Consider the following 22,431-nt stretch of genomic DNA (forward strand, 5'->3'; position numbering starts at 1 on the left):
AGTGTGTGTGCGTGCCCGAAAGAGAGAAAAACATGGGTGCAATGAGAGAGAGGAGAGGAGTGAGAACAATACATGTAGATCTTGTTGAACTAATGCAGTTGAAAGAAGCTGTACATTCTTCCTAATCCAACAAATTGATCTGGATCCCACTGTTTCCAATTATACTACTGCATTTATGTGACCTAGTTTTCCTCTACTGTAGGTAAGAACACCTCTTACTTACACCTCTAGGGGAGAATACTGTGTTATGTCGTTCAGTTTGTGGTCGTGGTTCTTGTCCCAGTCTCTGTGTGTGTTCTTTCTCTTCCGACCGCCTGGGTGAAGACTGCCATCTTATCATATTTTCAGAGGTTATGACAAACCTCCCCCCAAAATTATTGCCTTTCAAAAAGAAGACCAATTATTGTTTGGTATTTTTATTGGTCCCAAAAAGTTTAAAAAAATACAAAGATTGCATTTTTACGGTCGTCACGCTTTGCTCCTTGTTCTTTTGTGTGTTCTGCATAAATTCATTCTCCGAGGACCGGTTCCCAGTTCAGAGTTTAGATAGAGCACAGAACCCTACCAGGTCATCTGAGTTTGTGGTTCTGCGCCGTCCAGACAGAGCTCCTTGTAGATTAAGACTTCACCAGAGGAACCAGACGTGATACTGTTTCAGATGCAATGTCTCCTATAACATTAGATTTCCTGACAAATATGCTCTCTCTTATCATGAATGTGCGCTGTGTAATCATAAACCGCGTACAGTGGCGGTTGGCCGGGTCAGAAACTAGTATCTAGTGTGGCTGGTTTTAGCTGGACTGTCAGGGTTGAGGTCAGGGGCCGCTAGCATCAATCCCAATGTGGACGGGGACCTGTCTTTGTCCTATCGCTGTGTCGATTAAAGTTATCCCAGTCAAAACAACATGTCTGTAAACAGTGGTGAGGCCGTGTGGGAGAGGACAGAGACTGACGTCGTAGTGTTGATGCTACAGTGCCTACCTCACTGACTGCTCCATGGGAGTCAGACGGCCTCTACTGTAGCTGGTCTGGAGGAGTGGCGTCGTGTGTCATGGAAGAGGGACAATGGTGTGTAGTTGGTTTGTACTGCAGTTGTACGAAATGTGTAAAAGTGACGGAATGTGTGTGCATTTGCACAATCCTCTAAAATGGAGGGCCACTGATGGGATGTGGTGGATGTTATCTGTGTGCTTGTCTTGTTTCTAGATATTAAGTATCTCTATGTGTCGGAGATGATGACAGTGATTTCTTGGCCCAGAGTAGAGTAAATCAACTACTGTTAGGGGGCCTTCTGCTTCCCAATGGTCATTATAGGCTTTGCGTGATATATTGTTGTCTCTACCTTCTTGCCCTTTGTGCTATAATCTTTCTACCATGTTTTGTGTTGCTACCATGTTGTTGTCATGTTGTGTTGCTGCCTTGGTATGTTGTTGTCTTAGGTCTCTCTTTATGTAGTGTTGTGTTGTCTCTCTTGTCATGTGTGTTTTGTCCTATATTTTGATATATTATTATTTATTTATTTTTATGGTAGGCCGTCATTGTAAATAATAATTTGTTCTTAACTGACTTGCCTAGTTCAATAAAGGTTAAATAAAACAATAAACTAAATAAATCCTGCTCTTTGCCTGTCCACAAAAGGCCTTTCTTTCAAGACAGCGATCCATGTAGCTAACCGTTGGGGTCGGAGAATTCCAGCAGAATTCCTCACCATTCTTTCCCATATCGGAGAATAACGCAACTTGCTCTCATCCGGGAGGTTGAAAGTCCAGTCGCGTTTAACGTTTTTCTTCGTGATTTCACGGAAGGCCGCGCGGCGAGGCTAAATGTTTCGTCGGGTGGTTGTTATTGTGCACTGGCTGGCCAAAGCAAACTGAGTCTAGTGGAGAGTGGAATCATTATGTAAGAGCGATATGGTCAATTTGCCCTGAAATAAGGCTATGTGCTGCCCACTGGGACAGGGAGCAGGGGGGGGGGGGGTGTGCGTGCTGCTCGTGCGTGCATTCTCAGCCTCCATTCTCAGCCTCAACACAACCACAGGCTAAACTTTGTTTGTTTATGGCTTATTTTGTTTACTCCCTGGTGCAGATAAGAGCGATCATTCTTGGGTTTCATTCTTTCTCGAGGCCTGTTTATCTCCTCCCAGTCCAATGTGTGTAACCTACAGACAGTTTCTCTCTCCTCCCAGTCCAGTGTATGTAGCCTGTAACCTGTAGCCTGTTTATCTCTCCTCCCAGTCTAGTGTGTGTAGCCTGTAACTTGTAACCTGTTTATCTCTCCTCCCAGTCCAGTGTGTGTAGCCTGTAACTTGTAGCCTGTTTATCTCTCCTCCCAGTCCAGTGTGTGTAGCCTGTAACATGTAGCCTGTTTATCTCTCCTCCCAGTCCACTGTGTGTAGCCTGTAACCTGTAGCCTGTTTATCGCTCCTCCCAGTCCAGTGTATGTAGCCTGTAACCTGTAGCCTGTTTATCTCTCCTCCCAGTCCAGTGTATGTAGCCTGTAACCTGTAGCCTGTTTATCTCTCCTCCCAGTCTAGTGTGTGTAGCCTGTAACTTGTAACCTGTTTATCTCTCCTCCCAGTCCAGTGTGTGTAGCCTGTAACTTGTAGCCTGTTTATCTCTCCTCCCAGTCCAGTGTGTGTAGCCTGTAACATGTAGCCTGTTTATCTCTCCTCCCAGTCCACTGTGTGTAGCCTGTAACCTGTAGCCTGTTTATCGCTCCTCCCAGTCCAGTGTATGTAGCCTGTAACCTGTAGCCTGTTTATCTCTCCTCCCAGTCCAGTGTATGTAGCCTGTAACATGTAGCCTGTTTATCTCTCCTCCCAGTCCAGTGTGTGTAGCCTGTAACCTGTTTATCTCTCCTCCCAGTCCAGTGTGTGTAGCCTGTAACTTGTAGCCTGTTTATCGCTCCTCCCAGTCCAGTGTATGTAGCCTGTAACCTGTAGCCTGTTTATCTCTCCTCCCAGTCCAGTGTATGTAGCCTGTAACCTGTAGCCTGTTTATCTCTCCTCCCAGTCCAGTGTGTGTAGCCTGTAACCTGTAGCCTGTTTATCTCTCCTCCCAGTCCAGTGTGTGTAGCCTGTAACCTGTAGCCTGTTTATCTCTCCTCCCAGTCCAGTGTGTGTAGCCTGTAACCTGTAGCCTGTTTATCTCTCCTCCCAGTCTAGTGTGTGTAGCCTGTAACATGTAGCCTGTTTATCTCTCCTCCCAGTCCAGTGTGTGTAGCCTGTAACCTGTAGCCTGTTTATCTCTCCTCCCAGTCTAGTGTGTGTAGCCTGTAACCTGTAACCTGTAGCCTGTTTATCTCTCCTCCCAGTCCAGTGTGTGTAGCCTGTAACCTGTAGCCTGTTTATCTCTCCTCCTAGTCCAGTGTGTGTAGCCTGTAACTTGTAGCCTGTTTATCTCTCCTCCCAGTCCAGTGTGTGTAGCCTGTAACATGTAGCCTGTTTATCTCTCCTCCCAGTCCAGTGTGTGTAACCTGTAGCCTGTTTATCTCTCCTCCCAGTCCAGTGTGTGTAGCCTGTAGCCTGTTTATCTCTCCTCCCAGTCCAGTGTGTGTAGCCTGTAACCTGTAGCCTGTTTATCTCTCCTCCCAGTCCAGTGTGTGTAGCCTGTAACCTGTAGCCTGTTTATCTCTCCTCCCAGTCCAGTGTGTGTAGCCTGTAACCTGTAGCCTGTTTATCTCTCCTCCCAGTCCAGTGTGTGTAGCCTGTAACCTGTAGCCTGTTTATCGCTCCTCCCAGTCCAGTGTGTGTAGCCTGTAACCTGTAGCCTGTTTATCTCTCCTCCCAGTCCAGTGTGTGTAGCCTGTAACCTGTAGCCTGTTTATCGCTCCTCCCAGTCCAGTGTGTGTAGCCTGTAACCTGTAGCCTGTTTATCTCTCCTCCCAGTCCAGTGTGTGTAGCCTGTAACCTGTAGCCTGTTTATCGCTCCTCCCAGTCCAGTGTGTGTAGCCTGTAACCTGTAGCCTGTTTATCTCTCCTCCCAGTCCAGTGTGTGTAGCCTGTAACCTGTAGCCTGTTATCCCTCCTCCCAGTCCAGTGTGTAGCCTGTAACCTGTAGCCTGTTTATCTCTCCTCCCAGTCCAGTGTGTGTAGCCTGTAACCTGTAACCTGTAGCCTGTTTATCTCTCCTCCCAGTCCAGTGTGTGTAGCCTGTAACCTGTAGCCTGTTATCCCTCCTCCCAGTCCAGTGTGTAGCCTGTAACCTGTAGCCTGTTTATCCCTCCTCCCAGTCTAGTGTGTGTAGCCTGTAACCTGTAACCTGTAGCCTGTTTATCCCTCCTCCCAGTCCAGTGTGTGTAGCCTGTAACCTGTAGCCTGTTTATCCCTCCTCCCAGTCCAGTGTGTGTAGCCTGTAACCTGTAGCCTGTTTATCTCTCCTCCCAGTCCAGTGTGTGTAGCCTGTAACCTGTAGCCTGTTTATCTCTCCTCCCAGTCCAGTGTGTGTAGCCTGTAACCTGTAGCCTGTTTATCTCTCCTCCCAGTCCAGTGTGTGTAGCCTGTAACCTGTAGCCTGTTTATCTCTCCTCCCAGTCCAGTGTGTGTAGCCTGTAACCTGTAGCCTGTTTATCTCTCCCCCCAGTCCAGTGTGTGTAGCCTGTAATCTGTAGCCTGTTTATCTCTCCTCCCAGTCCAGTGTGTGTAGCCTGTAACCTGTAGCCTGTTTATCTCTCCTCCCAGTCCAGTGTGTGTAGCCTGTAACCTGTAGCCTGTTTATCTCTCCTCCCAATCTAGTGTGTGTAGCCTGTAACCTGTAGCCTGTTTATCTCTCCTCCTAGTCCAGTGTGTGTAGCCTGTAACCTGTGGCCTGTTTATCTCTCCTCCCAATCTAGTGTGTGTAGCCTGTAACCTGTAGCCTGTTTATCTCTCCTCCCAGTCCAGTGTGTGTAGCTTGTAACCTGTAGCCTGTTTCTCTCTCCTCCCAGTCAAGTCAACATTAAATACAATTGTTTCGTAAACAACAATGCAGAGTTAAGATAAAAAACAGAAATAGTGACACAAGGAGTAACGAATAACAATAACGAGTGAAAGTAACATGGCTATATAGAGAGAGATACCAGGACTGAGTCAATGTACAGGGGCATGAGATAATTGAGGTAGCTACACTACATATACACAAATATGTGGACACCCTTTCAAATGTAAGATTCTGCTATTTCAGCCACACCCGTTGCTGACAGGTGTATAAAATCGAGCACACAGCCATCTCCAAAGACAAGCATTGGCAGTAGAATGGCCTTACTGAAGAGCTCAGTGACTTTCAACGTGGCACTGTCATAGGATGACACCTTTCCAACAAGTCAGTTGGTCAAATTTCTGCCCTGCTAGAGCTGCCCTGGTCAGCTGTAAGTGCTGTTATTGTTTTAGTGGAAGCGTCTAGGAGAAACAACAGCTTAGCCGCGAAGTGGTAGGCCACACAAGCTCACAAAACGGGATCGCCGAGTGCTGAAGCGCGTAAAGAGTAGATCCAAACTACCTCTGGAAGTAACGTCAGCACAAAAACTGTTTGTCGGGAGCTTCATGAATTGGGTTTCCATGGCCAAGCAACCGTACACAAGCCTAAGATCACCATGCGCAATGCTAAGCATCGACTGGAGTGGTGTAAAGCTTGCCGCCATTGGACTCTGGAACAGTGGAAACATGTTCTCTGGATTGATGAATCACGCTAAACCATCTGGCAGTCCGATGGACGAATCTGGTTTTGGTGAATGCCAGAAGAACGCTACCTGCCCCAATGCATAGTTCCAACTGTAAAGTTTTGTGGAGGAGGAATAATGGTCTGGGGCTGTTTTTCATGGTATGGGCTAGGCCCCTTCGTTCCAATGGAGGGAAATGGTAACGCTACAGCTGTCATGACTTCCGCCGAAGTCGGGCAGCGTGTTCGGGCAGCGTTCGGCGGTCGACGTCACCAACCTTCTAGCCATCGCCGCTCCATTTTTAATTGTTCCATTTGTTTTGTCTTGTTCTCCGCACACCTGGTTTATATTCCCTAATCACACTGCATATATATATTCCTCTGTTCCCCCCATGTCTTTGTGTGGAATTGTTTTGTTACGTGTTTAGTGTTACGCGCCAGACTGGTTTCCCTGGGTATCGTGTTTTGATCGCGCAACCTTGACAGAATTCTACACCACCCTTGGAGTCAGCAGGAGCAGGTACTCCGGTCAGAGGAGTCGAGGAACGCGTCCGAGAATATGCTGCAACATCTCGGCGCCACGATGGATCGTGTTGTCCAGACCATGGACCGCTGGAAGAGACAGGGAGTCTCTCCAGCGCCTCGACCAGCACAACCTGGGTTACCTCTACCCCTCCCTCCTGTATCCGGTCCCAGTCGGATGTGTCTCTCCCTTCCCAGGGAGTATGATGGGACGGCAGCAGGGTGCCAGGGGTTCCTGTTACAGCTGGACCTATACCTGGCCACCGTTCACCCAGCTCCCTCGGGAAGAGAGAGGGTGTTCGCCCTCATCTCGTGCCTCTCGGGGAGAGCTCTGGAGTGGGCAAACGCCATGTGGGGAGAAGGAGATACGGTGTTGCACCACTTCGAGGAGTTCACCCGCAGCTTCCGGGCAGTCTTCGACCATCCGCCCGAGGTTAGAGCGGGAACGGCTCTTCCACCTGAGGCAGGGGACGAGGAGCTCCCAGGAGTTCGCCCTGGAATTTTTAACCTTGGCGGCCGGAGCAGGATGTAACGACAGGGCCCTTATCGACCACTGCAGATGCAGCCTGCGCGAAGATGTCTGTCGGGAGTTGGCCTGCAGGGATGCCACCATCACCTTTGACCAACTGGTGGATATGTCCATTCAGGTGGATAACCTGCTGGTCTAGAGAGGGCTCTGTCAGTTCCATCTTCCAGCACCACCGCTTTGGTGCCAATGGAGCTGGGAGGGGCTTAGGGAGGCTGGAGGAGGGGCCTTCACGTGCACCATCTGTGGCCGCAGAGGGCACACTGCTGGTTGGTGCCGGGTTGATCCCTCTGGGAGTCGAGGCAGCAGGCAGGGCTCTCTGGCGTCACCCCAGGTGAGTCTGCACCACTCTCATCCAGAGTCCTCTGTTGTCCACCTGTTTATTCATGTTTGTTTTCCTGAGTTTTCCCCACATTCCCAGCATAAGGCGCTCGTCGATTCAGGCGCGGCTGGGAATTTTATCGACAGAGCGTTCGCCCTTAGTTTAGGGATCCCCATTGTTCCTGTGGTTAGACCCTTCCCGGTACACGCTCTGGATAGTCGACCATTAGGGTCAGGGTTAATTAGGGAAGCCACCATCTCCCTGGTCATGGTGACGCAGGGTAGTCACGAGGAAAGAATCAGTCTATTTCTCATTGCCTCTCCTGCGTTTCCCATGGTACTAGGCCTTCCCTGGTTAGCTCGTCATACGCCCTACCTCTCATCGCCACGACGATTGAGTCAATGCACGGGGCGCGCTTTTTCACTAAATTGGATCTCAGGAGCGCTTACAACCTGGTGCGTATCCGGGAGGGAGACGAGTGGAAGACGGAGATTAGTACCACCTCAGGGCATTATGAGTACCTTTTATTTTTACTATTTTCTACATTGTAGAATAATAGTGAAGACATCAAAACTATGAAATAACACATATGGTTTGTCGAGATTGGTGTGGAAGAACAAATCAAAATATATTTTATATTTGAGATTCTTCAAAGTAGCCACCCTTTGCCTTGATGACAGCTTTGCACACTCTTGGCATTCTCTCAACCAGCTTCATGAGGAATGCTTTTCCAACAGTCTTGAAGGAGTTCCCACATATGCTGAGCACTTGTTGGCTGCTTTTCCTTCATTCAGTGGTCCAACTCATCCCAAACCATCTCAATTGGGTTGAGGTTGGGTGATTGTGGGGCCAGGCACTGATGGAGCACTCCATTGCTCTCCTTTTAGTTGTCCTGTTGAAAAAGAAATGATAGCCCCACTAAGCACAAACCAGATGGGATGGCATATCACTGCAGAATGCTGTTGTAGCCATGCTAGTTAAGCGTGCCTTGAATTCTAAATTGTATTTATTTATTTATTTATTTATTTCACCTTTATTTAACCAGGTAGGCAAGTTGAGAACAAGTTCTAATTTACAATTGCAACCTGGCCAAGATAAAGCAAAGCAGTTCAACAACATACAACAACACAGAGTTACACATGGAGTAAAACAAACATACAGTCAATAATACAGTAGAAAAAAAAGTCTATAAACAATGTGAGCAAATGAGGTGAGATAATGGAGGTAAAGGCAAAAAAGGCCATGGTGGCAAAGTAAATACAATATAGCAAGTAAAACACTGGAATGGTAGATTTGTAGTAGAAGAAAGTGCAAAGTAGAAATAGAAATAGAAATAAATCACAGACAGTGTTACCAGCAAAGCACGTCACACCTCCTCTTCCATGCTTAACGGTGGGAATTACACATGCGGAGATGATCCGTTTACCTACTCCGCGTCTCACAAAGACACAGCGGTTGGAACCAAAAATCTCAAATTTGGACTCATCAGACCAAAGGACAGATTTCCAGCTGTCTAATGTCCATTGCTCGTGTTTCTTGGCCCAAACACATCTCTTCTTATTATTGGTGTCCTTTAGTAGTGGTTTCTTTGCAGCAGGCTCCGGACCGCGGACCTTCGCTGCAGGCTCCGTGCCATGGATCATCACTACTGGTTCCGCGCCATGGATCATCACTACTGGTTCCGCGCCATGGATCATCACTGGAGGCTTCGGACCATTAACCATCACTGGAGGCCTCCTACGGGGAGCTGGAACCGGTCTCACCAGACTGGGGAGACGCACAGGACACTGGGTGCGCAGGGCAGGCACAGGGCACACTGGGCCGTGGAGGCGCACCGGAGGTCTGGAGCTCAGGGCTGGCACACCCCGTCCTGGCTGGATGGTCACTGTAGCCCAGCAAGGGCGGGGCGCTGGTACAGGACGAACTGTGCTGCGCTGGTGAACCGGGGGTACCGTGCGTAGAGCAGGCGCAGGATAACCTGGGCTGTAGAGACGCACTAGAGACCAGATACGCTGAGCCGGCGCACTTCTTCCTGGCTGACGGCCAACTCTAGCACGGCAACGGTGAGGAGCTTGTACCGAGCGCACCGGGCTGTGAGTGCGCATGGGTGACACAGTGCGCATCACCGCATACCATGGTGCTTGTTCAGTCACTCGCTTCCCACGGTAAGCACGGGGAGTTGGCTCAGGTCTTAAAACTGCCTTAGCCAATCTACCCGTGTGCCCCCCCCAAATACATTTGGGGCGCTGCCTCTCGGGCCTCCGTTGTTGCCTTGCCTGTTGATCTCGTCGCTGTACCTCCCTCGCTGCTTCCACCTGTTCCCATGGGAGGCGATCCCTTCCGGCCTGGATCTCCTCCCACGTCCAGGATCCTTTGCCGTCCAGGATGTCCTCCCATGTCCAGTCCATCGGCCCACGCTGCTTGGTCCTTTGGTGGTGGGATCTTCTGTAACGTCCGTCGTTAAAGGTAGACCAAGGCGCAGCGTGGGTTGGGTTCATCATATTTTATTTAACGGTGAACCAGCAAAAACCAAAACAAGAAACAACACAACGACCGAAAAGTTTTGCAGGCTACTCACAGCAATACAAAAACAAGATCCCACAAACACAGGTGGAAAAAAGGCTGCCTAAGTATGGTTCCTAATCAGAGACAACGATAGACACCTACCTCTGATTGGAAACCATACCCGGCCAAAACATAGAACACAAAAACATAGAATGCCCACCCACCTATCACACCCTGGCCTAGCTAAATAGAGAAAACACAGCTCTCCTAGGTCAGAGCGTGACAATTTCATAGTTTTAATGTCTTCACTATTATTCTACAATGTAGAAAATAGTACAATTTAAGAAAAACCCTGTAATGAGTAGGTGTGTCAACTTTTGACTGGTACTGTATGCGTGAGTGTTTGCATAAAGTCAGTGCAAGAGAGTTAGTGCAAAAAAGGGTCAATGCAGGTATTGCGGGTCACCATTTGATTAGCTATTTAGCAGTCTTGTTTCTCAGTCTCATGGCTTGGGGGTAGAAGCTGTTCAGTGTCCTGTTGGATCCAGAACTGGTGCTCCAGTACCGCTTGCCGTGCGGTTGCAGAAAGAACAGTCTATGGCTTGGGTGGCTGGAATCTTTGAAATCATTTTGGGCCGTCCTCTGACCCCGCCTGGTATTGATGTCCTGGGTGGCAGGGAGCTCAGCCCCAGTGATGTACTGGGCAGTATGCAGTGCCCTCTGTAGTGGATTTTAGGATCTGAGGGCCCATGCCAAATCTTTTAAGACTCCTGAGGGGGATGAAGTTCTGCTTTGCTCTCTTCACAACTGAGGATCTTGAATGTCTCGACCCACTCCACTAGCCTGAACCTGTGGTAACTCCAGTTCCAAGAATGTCAAAATCAGTGTCTTATAGAACCACATTAGAAAGTGGGAATCAGTGTCCTAAAGGACCACATTAGACAGTGGGAATCAGTGTCCTAAAGGACCACATTAGACACTGGGAATCCATGTCCTTAAGGACCACATTAGACACTGGGAATCGGTGTCCTAAAGGACCAAATTAGACGGTGGGAATCAGTGTCCTTAAGGACCACATTAGACACTGGGAATCAGTGTCCTAAAGGACCACATTAGACGGTGGGAATCAGTGTCCTAAAGGACCACATTAGACACTGGGAATCAGTGTCCTAAAGGACCAGAGCTGAGAAATGTCTCATCAACCATTAGACTCAATCTCAGCCACTTAAAGCTCCTTTACCCTAGTCCCTCCAGTGTGGAGAAAGACCCAGAGGGAACGACCCAGAGGGAATGACCCAGACAGAACAGAGCCATCCTCAGATGTAGGTCATCAGGCCAAGCTAGCCATGGCGACGTGAAACTTTCCCAACATGCCCGAAAGCGTTCGCTCTCCTATCGCCTTATCTTCCGTGGATTGACCTATCAGAGCTCTCGACTGGGTGGCATAATCACAACCATTAGCCTATCAAGATCTATCCAGGGGCCCTTGCTGCCTTTCCCACTTTCCCACCACTTTCCCTCCAAAGATTAACCCAAGATGGCCGCTCTCAAACCAGTCTCTGACTCCAGGGGATAAGAACACAAGAGTCTATGATTTAATTGGATTCATTTGTAAAATGGCTGTTGGAGATTTGGGCATTATCTATCCATGTACCCATGACTGGAATGCTAGCTCTCTCCCTCTTGGGCATTATCTACAGTATCTCTCCTCTGTGGTGGCTGTGGGGTTTATGTATGTTAGACCTAGGCTGTTCTCTTGCTTGTGATTAGTTTCTTACGTACATTAGATAATAATTCCAGTCTGTGTGTAACCCTAAAACCTGCTGAGGAAGAGAATCATTGATCAGATCTGTTAATGGTCCACGTTTTACTAATGATCCTAGTGATATAAAGAAACATGTCCCTATGTTATAAACAGCTCCTGATGGTAGAAATGATCAACAAATGTATTCAATGGTAAGGGCCAAACATGAGAGGAACTAGCTGTACCTCTATAAACTGGTTGTCCTTGTCATTGTAATGCTCCTCCGTCTCTTTGCCATAGCTGCATAATGGCTGGGAGTGTTCAGTTTCCTGTTCAGTGCCCTGCTGGTCTGTTGCTGGGGGCAGTTTGGGTACATATATATATATATCTGCTGTGCTACATGCTTGTGTTGATATAAGGATGGATGGACATCAGACAACGTTTGTTCAACAGCGTAGAGGGGATTTACAGTTATGCTTTAGGGACAGAGGGAGGGTGGGAGAGAGATGGAGAGAGGAGAGAGACAGAGGAGATGGAGAGAGGCAGAACACAGAAACACAGTTTGAGACAGATTCAGAGAGACCCTTGAACTGAATGGAGTAGTAGACTACTACTAACAGTGAGTCAGCAGGACATATCAACAGAGCGCTGTTAACTGAGAGGATGAAGAATCCACCGGAAGCTTTTAAAGCTAAATGGCTCCTCTGTTTACACCTCTATAAAGTCATACAAGAACATCTATCATTATCTCTGCAGGCATATCTCTAATTTTCTCTGAGCACACTGTATCTCAAGCCACATCTCTCTCATCTGGAAATGGAGATGTGGAGATAGTTAAAAGCAGGAAATTGAAGAATAAAGCCACGGGTGGAACACATATTAGTCAGCTGGATCAAGCCAGTTTATGTATTAGTCAGCTGGATCAATCCAGTTTATGTATTAGTCAGCTGGATCAAGCAAGTTTATGTATTAGTCAGCTGGATCAAGCCAGTTTATGTATTAGTCAGCTGGATCGAGCCAGTTTATGTATTAGTCAGCTGGATCAAGCCAGTTTATGTATTAGTCAGCTGGATCGAGCCAGTTTATGTATTAGTCAGCTGGATCAAGCCAGTTTATGTATTAGTCAGCTGGATCAATCCAGTTTATGTATTAGTCAGCTGGATCAATCCAGTTTATGTATTAGTCAGCTGGATCAAGCCAGTTTATTGTGGTCCTTTTATTTCTGTGCACTTCACTTCAAAGTATGCCTCTTGTTTTGGTATGTCTTGTAACCTTCATTATGATATGTCTGCCAGTCACTGACCTTTTATGAAAACAGATATAGGGCATGTACTGTATTTATGAAGGCCAAACTAACACTAACCTGACATTCACCTCTCTGCCCTCTCCCTCCCTCTAACACTAACCTGACATTCACCTCTCTGCCCTCTCCCTCCCTCTAACACTAACCTGACATTCACCTCTCTCTGCCCTCTCCCTCCCTCTAACACTAACCTGACATTCACCTCTCTGCCCTCTCCCTCCCTCTAACACTAACCTGACATTCACCTCTCTGCCCTCTCCCTCCCTCTAACACTAACCTGACATTCACCTCTCTGCCCTCTCTCTCCCTCTAACACTAACCTGACATTCACCTCTCTGCCCTCTCCCTCCCTCTAACACTAACCTGACATTCACCTCTCTGCCCTCTCCCTCCCTCTAACACTAACCTGACATTCACCTCTCTGCCCTCTCCCTCCCTCTAACACTAACCTGACATTCACCTCTCTCTGCCCTCTCCCTCCCTCTAACACTAACCTGACATTCACCTCTCTCTGCCCTCTCCCTCCCTCTAACACTAACCTGACATTCACCTCTCTGCCCTCTCCCTCCCTCTAACACTAACCTGACATTCACCTCTCTGCCCTCTCCCTCCCTCTAACACTAACCTGACATTCACCTCTCTCTGCCCTCTCCCTCCCTCTAACACTAACCTGACATTCACCTCTCTGCCCTCTCCCTCCCTCTAACACTAACCTGACATTCACCTCTCTGCCCTCTCCCTCCCTCGAACACTAACCTGACATTCACCTCTCTGCCCTCTCCCTCCCTCTAACACTAACCTGACATTCACCTCTCTGCCCTCTCCCTCCCTCTAACACTAACCTGACATTCACCTCTCTCTGCCCTCTCCCTCCCTCTAACACTAACCTGACATTCACCTCTCTCTGCCCTCTCCCTCCCTCTCCCTCCCTCTAACACCAACCTGACATTCACCTCTCTGCCCTCTCCCTCCCTCTAACACCAACCTGACATTCACCTCTCTGCCCTCTCCCTCCCTCTAACACCAACCTGACATTCACCTCTCTGCCCTCTCCCTCCCTCTAACACTAACCTGACATTCACCTCTCTCTGCCCTCTCCCTCCCTCTAACACTAACCTGACATTCACCTCTCTGCCCTCTCCCTCCCTCTAACACTAACCTGACATTCACCTCTCTGCCCTCTCCCTCCCTCTAACACTAACCTGACATTCACCTCTCTCTGCCCTCTCCCTCCCTCTAACACTAACCTGACATTCACCTCTCTGCCCTCTCCCTCCCTCTAACACTAACCTGACATTCACCTCTCTGCCCTCTCCCTCCCTCTAACACTAACCTGACATTCACCTCTCTCTGCCCTCTCCCTCCCTCTAACACTAACCTGACATTCACCTCTCTGCCCTCTCCCTCCCTCTAACACTAACCTGACATTCACCTCTCTCTGCCCTCTCCCTCCCTCTAACACTAACCTGACATTCACCTCTCTCTGCCCTCTCCCTCCCTCTAACACCAACCTGACATTCACCTCTCTGCCCTCTCCCTCCCTCTAACACTAACCTGACATTCACCTCTCTGCCCTCTCCCTCCCTCTAACACTAACCTGACATTCACCTCTCTGCCCTCTCCCTCCCTCTAACACCAACCTGACATTCACCTCTCTGCCCTCTCCCTCCCTCGAACACTAACCTGACATTCACCTCTCTCTGCCCTCTCCCTCCCTCTAACACTAACCTGACATTCACCTCTCTCTGCCCTCTCCCTCCCTCTAACACCAACCTGACATTCACCTCTCTGCCCTCTCCCTCCCTCTAACACTAACCTGACATTCACCTCTCTCTGCCCTCTCCCTCCCTCTAACACTAACCTGACATTCACCTCTCTCTGCCCTCTCCCTCCCTCTAACACTAACCTGACATTCACCTCTCTCTGCCCTCTCCCTCCCTCTAACACTAACCTGACATTCACCTCTCTCTGCCCTCTCCCTCCCTCTAACACTAACCTGACATTCACCTCTCTGCCCTCTCCCTCCCTCTAACACTAACCTGACATTCACCTCTCTGCCCTCTCCCTCCCTCTAACACTAACCTGACATTCACCTCTCTGCCCTCTCCCTCCCTCTAACACCAACCTGACATTCACCTCTCTGCCCTCTCCCTCCCTCTAACACTAACCTGACATTTACCTCTCTCTGCCCTCTCCCTCCCTCTAACACTAACCTGACATTCACCTCTCTGCCCTCTCCCTCCCTCTAACACTAACCTGACATTCACCTCTCTGCCCTCTCCCTCCCTCTAACACTAACCTGACATTCACCTCTCTCTGCCCTCTCCCTCCCTCTAACACTAACCTGACATTCACCTCTCTCTGCCCTCTCCCTCCCTCTAACACTAACCTGACATTCACCTCTCTGCCCTCTCCCTCCCTCTAACACTAACCTGACATTCACCTCTCTCTGCCCTCTCCCTCCCTCTAACACTAACCTGACATTCACCTCTCTCTGCCCTCTCCCTCCCTCTAACACTAACCTGACATTCACCTCTCTCTGCCCTCTCCCTCCCTCTTTCTCTCCTCAGATAGAGAATCTTTTGGAGCAGTTAAAGGACAAAGACAAGCAGCTGGCGGGTCTGAGAGACAGAGTCAAGGGTCTCCAGACTGACTCCAGCAACACAGACACAGCACTGACCACGCTGGAGGAGGCCCTGTCTGAAAAGGTATGCTAGTCCGGGAGGACGGCAGAGGGAAAGAGTTGAAGAATATTAAGATAGAGGAAAAGAAAGAGGGGGATAGGGGGACAACGGGATTGAGAGAATGACAGAGTAGGAAAAAGAGGAGGGAGTCTCCAGCATCATAGACTGGACAGAGAGTATGAGAAGGAGAAAGATGAGTGTGAAGTGACAGAATTCCTTCCAGATAGAAAGGGATATAGATACGTAGATTGTCTGTAGATGAAGGACATGACCCATGCTGAGTGTAAAGGATGTTTACTCATTGTCTCTACAGTTAGTGTGATGTCATAGACAGGTATTAGCTGGCCCTGCTCAGACAGTCAGACCACTTCACTGTTGCTGACCACATAAACATTAACTCAGACTGATAGATATACAATAGAACAGATGCAGGGAAACCCCAGAGTCTCTGCATCGCCACTATGACTATGGAGATTGAGGATGAGGATACGAGTGGTTATGATTGGAGATGGATGATCAAATCAAATGTTATTTGTCACATGGGCTGAATACAACAACCTTACAGTGAAATGCTTATTTACAAGCCCTTAACCAACAATGCAGTTTTATGAAGATTATTTTTTTTTTTAATAATAATAATTAAGGAGTAACAATAAAATTACAGTAGTGAGGCTATATACAGGGTTCCCAGTACAGAGTCAATGTGGAGGCTATATACAGGGGGTACCGGTACAGAGTCAATGTGGAGGCTATATACAGGGTTCCCAGTACAGAGTCAATGTGGAGGCTATATACAGGGGTACCAGTACAGAGTCAATGTGGAGGCTATATACAGGGTTCCAGTACAGAGTCAATGTGGAGGCTATATACAGGGTTCCCAGTACAGAGTCAATGTGGAGGCTATATACAGGGGTACCAGTACAGAGTCAATGTGGAGGCTATATACAGGGTTCCAGTACAGAGTCAATGTGGAGGCTATATACAGGGTTCCCAGTACAGAGTCAATGTGGAGGCTATATACAGGGGGTACCAGTACAGAGTCAATGTGGAGGCTATATACAGGGTTCCAGTACAGAGTCAATGTGGAGGCTATATACAGGGTTCCAGTACAGAGTCAATGTGGAGGCTATATACAGGGTTCCAGTACAGAGTCAATGTGGAGGCTATATACAGGTGGTACTGGTACAGAGTCAATGTGGAGGCTATATACAGGGTTCCAGTACAGAGTCAATGTGGAGGCTGTATACAGGGGGTACCAGTACAGAGTCAATTTGGAGGCTATATACAGGGGTACCAGTACAGAGTCAATTTGGAGGCTATATACAGGGGGTACCGGTACAGAGTCAATGTGGAGGCTATATACAGGGTTCCAGTACAGAGTCAATGTGGAGGCTATATACAGGGTTCCAGTACAGAGTCAATGTGGAGGCTATATACAGGGTTCCAGTACAGAGTCGGTTAATTGAGGTAATTTGATCATGTAGGTTGAGGTAAAGTGACTATGCATGAATAATAAACAGAGTAGCTGCAGCATTAATTAACTGTTCAAGAGTTATGACATGGTGGTAGAAGCTGTTAAGAAGCCTTTTTGACCTAGACTTGGCGCTCCGCTACCGCTTGCCGTGCGGTAGCTGAGAGAACAGTCTATGACTAGGGTGGCTGGAGTCCTTGGCAATTTTTTGGGCCTTCCTCTGACACCGCCTGGTATAGAGGTACTGGATGGCAGGAAGCTTGGCCCCAGTGATGTACTGGGCCGTACACACTACCCTCTGTAGTGCCTTGTGGTCGGAGGCCGAGCAGTTGCCAAACCAGGCGGTGATGCAACCAGTCAGGATGCTCGCTAATTTATGAGGATCTGGGGGCCCATGGTGTTGAACGCTGAGCTGTAGTCAATGAATAGCATTCTCACATAGGTGTTCCTTTTGTCCAGGTGGAAAAGGGCAGTGTGGAGTACAATAAAGATTGCATCATCTGTGGATCTGTTTGGGCGGTATGCAAATTGGACTGGGTCTAGGGTTTCTGGGATAATGGTGTTGATGTGAGCCATGACCAGCCTTTCAATGCACTTCATGGCTACAGACGTGAGTAATACGGGTCGGTAGTCATTTAGGCAGGTTACCTTAGTGTTCTTGAGCACAGGCATTATGGTGGTCTGCTTGAAACATGTTGGTATTACAGACTCAGACAGGGAAAGGTTGAAAATGTCAGTGAAGACACTTGCCAGTTGGTTAGCGCGTGCTCGGAGTACACGTCCTGGTAATCCGTCTGGCACTGCGGCCTTGTGAATGTTGAGCTGTTTAAAGGCCTTACCTACATCGGCTACGGAGAGTGTGATCACATAGTCGTCTGGAACAGCTGATGCTCTCATGCATGATTCAGTTTTGCTTGCCTCGAAGTGACAATAGAAATTATTTAGCTCGTCTGGTCGGCTTGTGTCACAGGGCAGCTTGCGGCTGTGCTTCCCTTTGTAGTCTGTAATAGTTTGCAAGCTCTGCCACATCCGACAAGCGTCTGAGCCGGTGTAGTACGATGCAATCTTAGTCCTGTATTGACACTTGCCTGTTTGATGGTTCGTCGGAGGGCATAGCGGGATTTGTTATAAGCGTCCGGGTTAGAGTCCCACTCATTGAAAGCGGCAGCTCAACCCTTTAGCTCAGTGCGATGTTGCCTGTAATCCATGGCTTCTGTTTGGGGTATGTACACACGGTCACTGTGGGATGACGTCATCGATGCAGTTTTGATGTGGTATACTCCTCAATGCCATCGGAAGAATCCCGGAACATATTCCAGTCTGTGCTAGCAAAACAGTCCTGTAGCTTAGCATTTGCATCCTCTGACCACGTCCTTATTGAGCGAGTCACTGGTACTTCCTGCTTTAGTTTTTGCTTTATAAGCAGGAATCAGGAGGATAGAGTTATGGTCAGATATGCCAAATGGTGGGCGAGTTACAAACAATACGAAAAAACAAACAAAATAGCACAGTTGGTTAGGAGCACATAAAACGGCAGCCATCCCCTCCGGCACCATTCTTGGGCTATGGAGGGGATGATGACGATGATGAAGACTCCATCACATTAGGTTAGATTCCTGACTTTAAAAATTATTAAGGGAAACCAAGACATTTTTGAGACAGTTTCATCACTTACAAAGTCACCATCTCGACCTAACCAATGGCTTTGTAAAGTTGTATAGGGCTTGTAGGGCTGTGTAGAGCTGTGTAGGGCAAGGTAGAGCTGTGTAGAGCAATGTAGGGCCTTGTAGGCTGTATAGAGCTATGTAGGGCTGGGTAGGGCCAGGTAGGCTGTGTAGGGCAGTGTAGGGTTGAGAAGGATGTCTGCAGCTCTGTAGGTTTGAGAAGGACTCCATTGAGACCTCCATTGAGTTACAGTGCATCTGTGTGTGTTGGTCTGGCTAAGTGGATGAGATGGATGCTAATTGTTGGTTCTAAACAGACTGAGTTTGTTTTCTCTGGGTTGGTTGGTGAGAGAACAGCTGTTGTTCATAAGACCTCACCTCAGCGTTAGTCAGTTAGCCCGCCCCACAGCCGTCACGATGCTAGCGCCACACATGAATCACCTTTCAGGTCAACACAGGCTTTTATTTTAGCTAATTGTTTTCGCTAAAGGTTGCCGTGTGGGATACTTATACAATAAAAATGCTTAATTTTCCAGAATTCAGGTTGAACAAGTCACTTTCCGGTAACATGGAAAGTCTTACTCAACCAGGACAAAATTCCGACGTGGATTTTTTTTTTCTCTCCTTTGAAAGCAGTGTGTTTTTCCTTCTATACACAAACACTGAGCGATATGTTTATGTATTTACAACGACAGCTAAGGTCTTCTCATGATTTCTAAACATCATCTGTTGATGTTACAAGGGCATTGCTCAACTGACAGTGGTCATTCCTAACGTCGTCATCGCCACCATCGTCATGGTCGTGGTTTTCAGTGTAGATGAGGGTGTGTTGTGGAGGACTGGTGTGGACCACTAAAGATAACGGTGAAGGACAGTATGGGGAGATGGGTCCATGCTCATCTTTGTTCCACATGTTTAACAATGGCTTCCAGAGGTTAGCGCTGCGTGGTGTGTGTGTGTTTGTATATGAGTGTGTGTGTGTGTGTGTGTGTGTGTGTGTGTGTGTGCGTGTGTGTGTGTGTGTGTGTGTGTGATTGGCTGGGCTGAGGTGTATCCTGGTCTGCCAAGTGTAAACTCATGTCAGGAACTGACGGAAGAGAGGCAATGCAAACATCCTAAGTGGAACCGGACAAGACAGGCAGTGGTGTTCTGCATTTGGTTCTGTTTTATGAGATGCTGCAGTAGGCTTTGTCCGGTCAACCCATGGAGCAGTTTCTGACGAAGTCCTAAGCTGTGTCCGAATACTCATACTAACCGCACTAACTGCACTATTTGTGATGTAAATTGATTATGTAGTATGCTTAGTGGTCATAGTATGGATATTGTTAGTATGCCAAAAGTTCCTGGATGCCGTACTCCATTCGCCAAAATACGAAGTATACAAGCAGTGGACACTATTTCAGTGTTTTTAGGGCCCATAATGCAATTCTTCTGAAAATGGGTGTGGCTTCAAAATTGGCTGACAATTTGTTAGCTACGCTATCCTTACGAACCGCAAAGCATATCATTACTCCACTATGTATGTTTGCTAGCCACCTAACCTTAGTTGGCTACTAATACATCAAACTTGCCAGTATATTAACTATAGTATATGCTATCTAACTAACTACCCAACGTTTATTGACTTGATTATTCACATCATTCTTAGCTTAGCTAAATGGTATAGTCGTTGTGCGTTCTGAATGGACATTGTTAATGCGGGTGCGTTCGTAAATTCACTCTGGCTATCTACTCTGATTTCAGAGCACTCTCATCTGAATGTGCCAGAATGCAGAATAACTGATATGGCCGGTGGCAGTAAATGTCGGCCAAAAAAAAACGCAATTAAATTGTTGCCAACAGCACAGTTCCAGTCACCAACGCTCTGGATAACATGAAAACAGCCTAACCAGCTGTGCTAGCGAGGGCCAGTAAAATGGTCAGAGTGAGCTGTTCTCTCATTTGTGCCTAGAAGTAGCTAGTGTAGCCAGTTAGCCAGTTAGTTTGGGTGCCGTTTTGAGGTCAACCCTACTCCTCGGCCAGAGCTTCCCGTGTGCGCTCTGAACGCTCCTGAATTTACAAACGGACAATCTGACAACACTCTGAATTTACCAATGCCCAGAGTGCACTCTGGCACTCCAGATTGAATTTACGAACACCCAAAATCATAAGATGTCTAGCTAGTAATTTGTTATGCTAACAAGCTAGCAAGAGGTTGCATAGCAACCGCATCAACTTCTGGTAGACAAGGGTAGTGCTAGTAGGCTCAACTGAAAGGATACCGTTAATGTACAGTATAAAAAAAATAACTAATAGTATGTAGTATATACTCATTAAGTATGTAGTATACAGTGTGTTAGTATGAGTATTCTAACAGAGCTTTAGTCTACCCATAGCCCAGCCTGATGAAGAGAGTCTTGGCTAGCATTGGACTGTTGCAGTCTGTATAGGTTGTTCAGAATGAGTTTACAGGAGTGACAGTGTGTGTGATGGAGGGTGTGTGTGTACCCCAAATCTCTCAGGCTTGTTACAAACCTGCAAATGCAGCCAGTCACTATCCACAATGCCCTGGTTCTAATTAGCTAACTGGGGCAGAGTGCCTATGCCAAGCGATCCTCCCTGACTGTGTGTGTGTCTGGCATGTCAAGGAGACATATTTCACTATCAGGACCTTGTTTTCATCCTCCAAACCCAGACAACTAGATATTGTTCAGTAGATGAGAAACACACATGACTAATTAGCTGTGTATTTCCTCTCCTCCCTCTCTTCCCCTCCCTCCCTGACACCTCTCCTCCCCCTCTTCCCCTCTTCCCCTCCCTGACACCTCTCCTCCCCCTCTTCCCCTCCCTCCCTGACACCTCTCCTCCCTCTCTTCCCCTCCCTCCCTGACACCTCTCCTCCCTCTCTTCCCCTCCCTCCCTGACACCTCTCCTCCCTCTCTTCCCCTCCCTCCCTGACACCTCTCCTCCCTCTCTTCCCCTCCCTCCCTGACACCTCTCCTCCCTCTCTCCCCTCCCTCCCTGACACCTCTCCTCCCTCTCTTCCCGTCCCTCCCTGACACCTCTCCTCCCTCTCTTCCCGTCCCTCCCTGACACCTCTCCTCCCTCTCTTCCCCTCCCTCCCTGACACCTCTCCTCCCTCTCTTCCCGTCCCTCCCTGACACCTCTCCTCCCTCTCTTCCCCTCCCTCCCTGACACCTCTCCTCCCTCTCTTCCCGTCCCTCCCTGACACCTCTCCTCCCTCTCTTCCCCTCCCTCCCTGACACCTCTCCTCCCTCACTTCCCATCCCTCCCTGACACCTCTCCTCCCTCTCTTCCCCTCCCTCCCTGACACCTCTCCTCCCTCTCTTCCCCTCCCTCCCTGACACCTCTCCTCCCTCTCTTCCCGTCACTCCCTGACACCTCTCCTCCCTCTCTTCCCCTCCCTCCCTGACACCTCTCCTCCCTTCTTCCCCTCCCTCCCTGACACCTCTCCTCCCCCTCTTCCCGTCCCTCCCTGACACCTCTCCTCCCTCTCTTCCCCTCCCTCACTGACACCTCTCCTCCCTCTCTCCCCGTCCCTCCCTGACACCTCTCCTCCCTCTCTTCCCCTCACTCCCTGACACCTCTCCTCCCTCTCTTCCCGTCCCTCCCTGACACCTCTCCTCCCTCTCTTCCCCTCCCTCCCTGACACCTCTCCTCCCTCTCTTCCCGTCCCTCCCTGACACCTCTCCTCCCTCTCTTCCCCTCCCTCCCTGACACCTCTCCTCCCTCTCTTCCCCTCCCTCCCTGACACCTCTCATTAAGGTTAGGCCTGTGCTGTTTTTCATCTCTTTGATGGTTAAAGCTGCCAATTATTGTAAACCCTTCCTCTGCATTTAACATGTAAAACAAACACTTGAACACACACACCTCTCCCTCTGTCTCTCTCTCTCTCTCTCTCTCTCTCTCTCTCTCTCTCTCTCTCTCTCTCTCTCTCTCTCTCCCTCTGTCTCTCTCTCTCTCTCTCTCTCCCTCTGTCTCTCTCTCTCTCTCTCTCAATTTCATTTCAATATAAGGGGCTTTATTGGCATGGGAAACATATGTTAACATTGCCAAA

At 48.5% G+C, this 22,431-nt stretch overlaps 1 protein-coding gene across 1 annotated transcript in view; it reads left to right on the plus strand.

Annotated features, from left to right (window-relative positions):
* Positions 1–22,431, plus strand: part of LOC106566523 (ERC protein 2) — a 353,915-nt gene that overhangs the window by 55,935 nt on the left and 275,549 nt on the right. Inside the window, exon 5 of the mRNA XM_082959688.1 lies at positions 15,126–15,263. Coding sequence (XP_082815814.1) covers positions 15,126–15,263 — 138 coding nt within the window. The remainder of the gene's footprint in view (positions 1–15,125; positions 15,264–22,431) is intronic.

The sequence above is a fragment of the Salmo salar genome, chromosome 13 (genome assembly GCF_965601325.2).
Source record: "Salmo salar chromosome 13, fSalSal1, whole genome shotgun sequence".
Classification (NCBI taxonomy): Eukaryota; Metazoa; Chordata; class Actinopteri; order Salmoniformes; family Salmonidae; genus Salmo; species Salmo salar.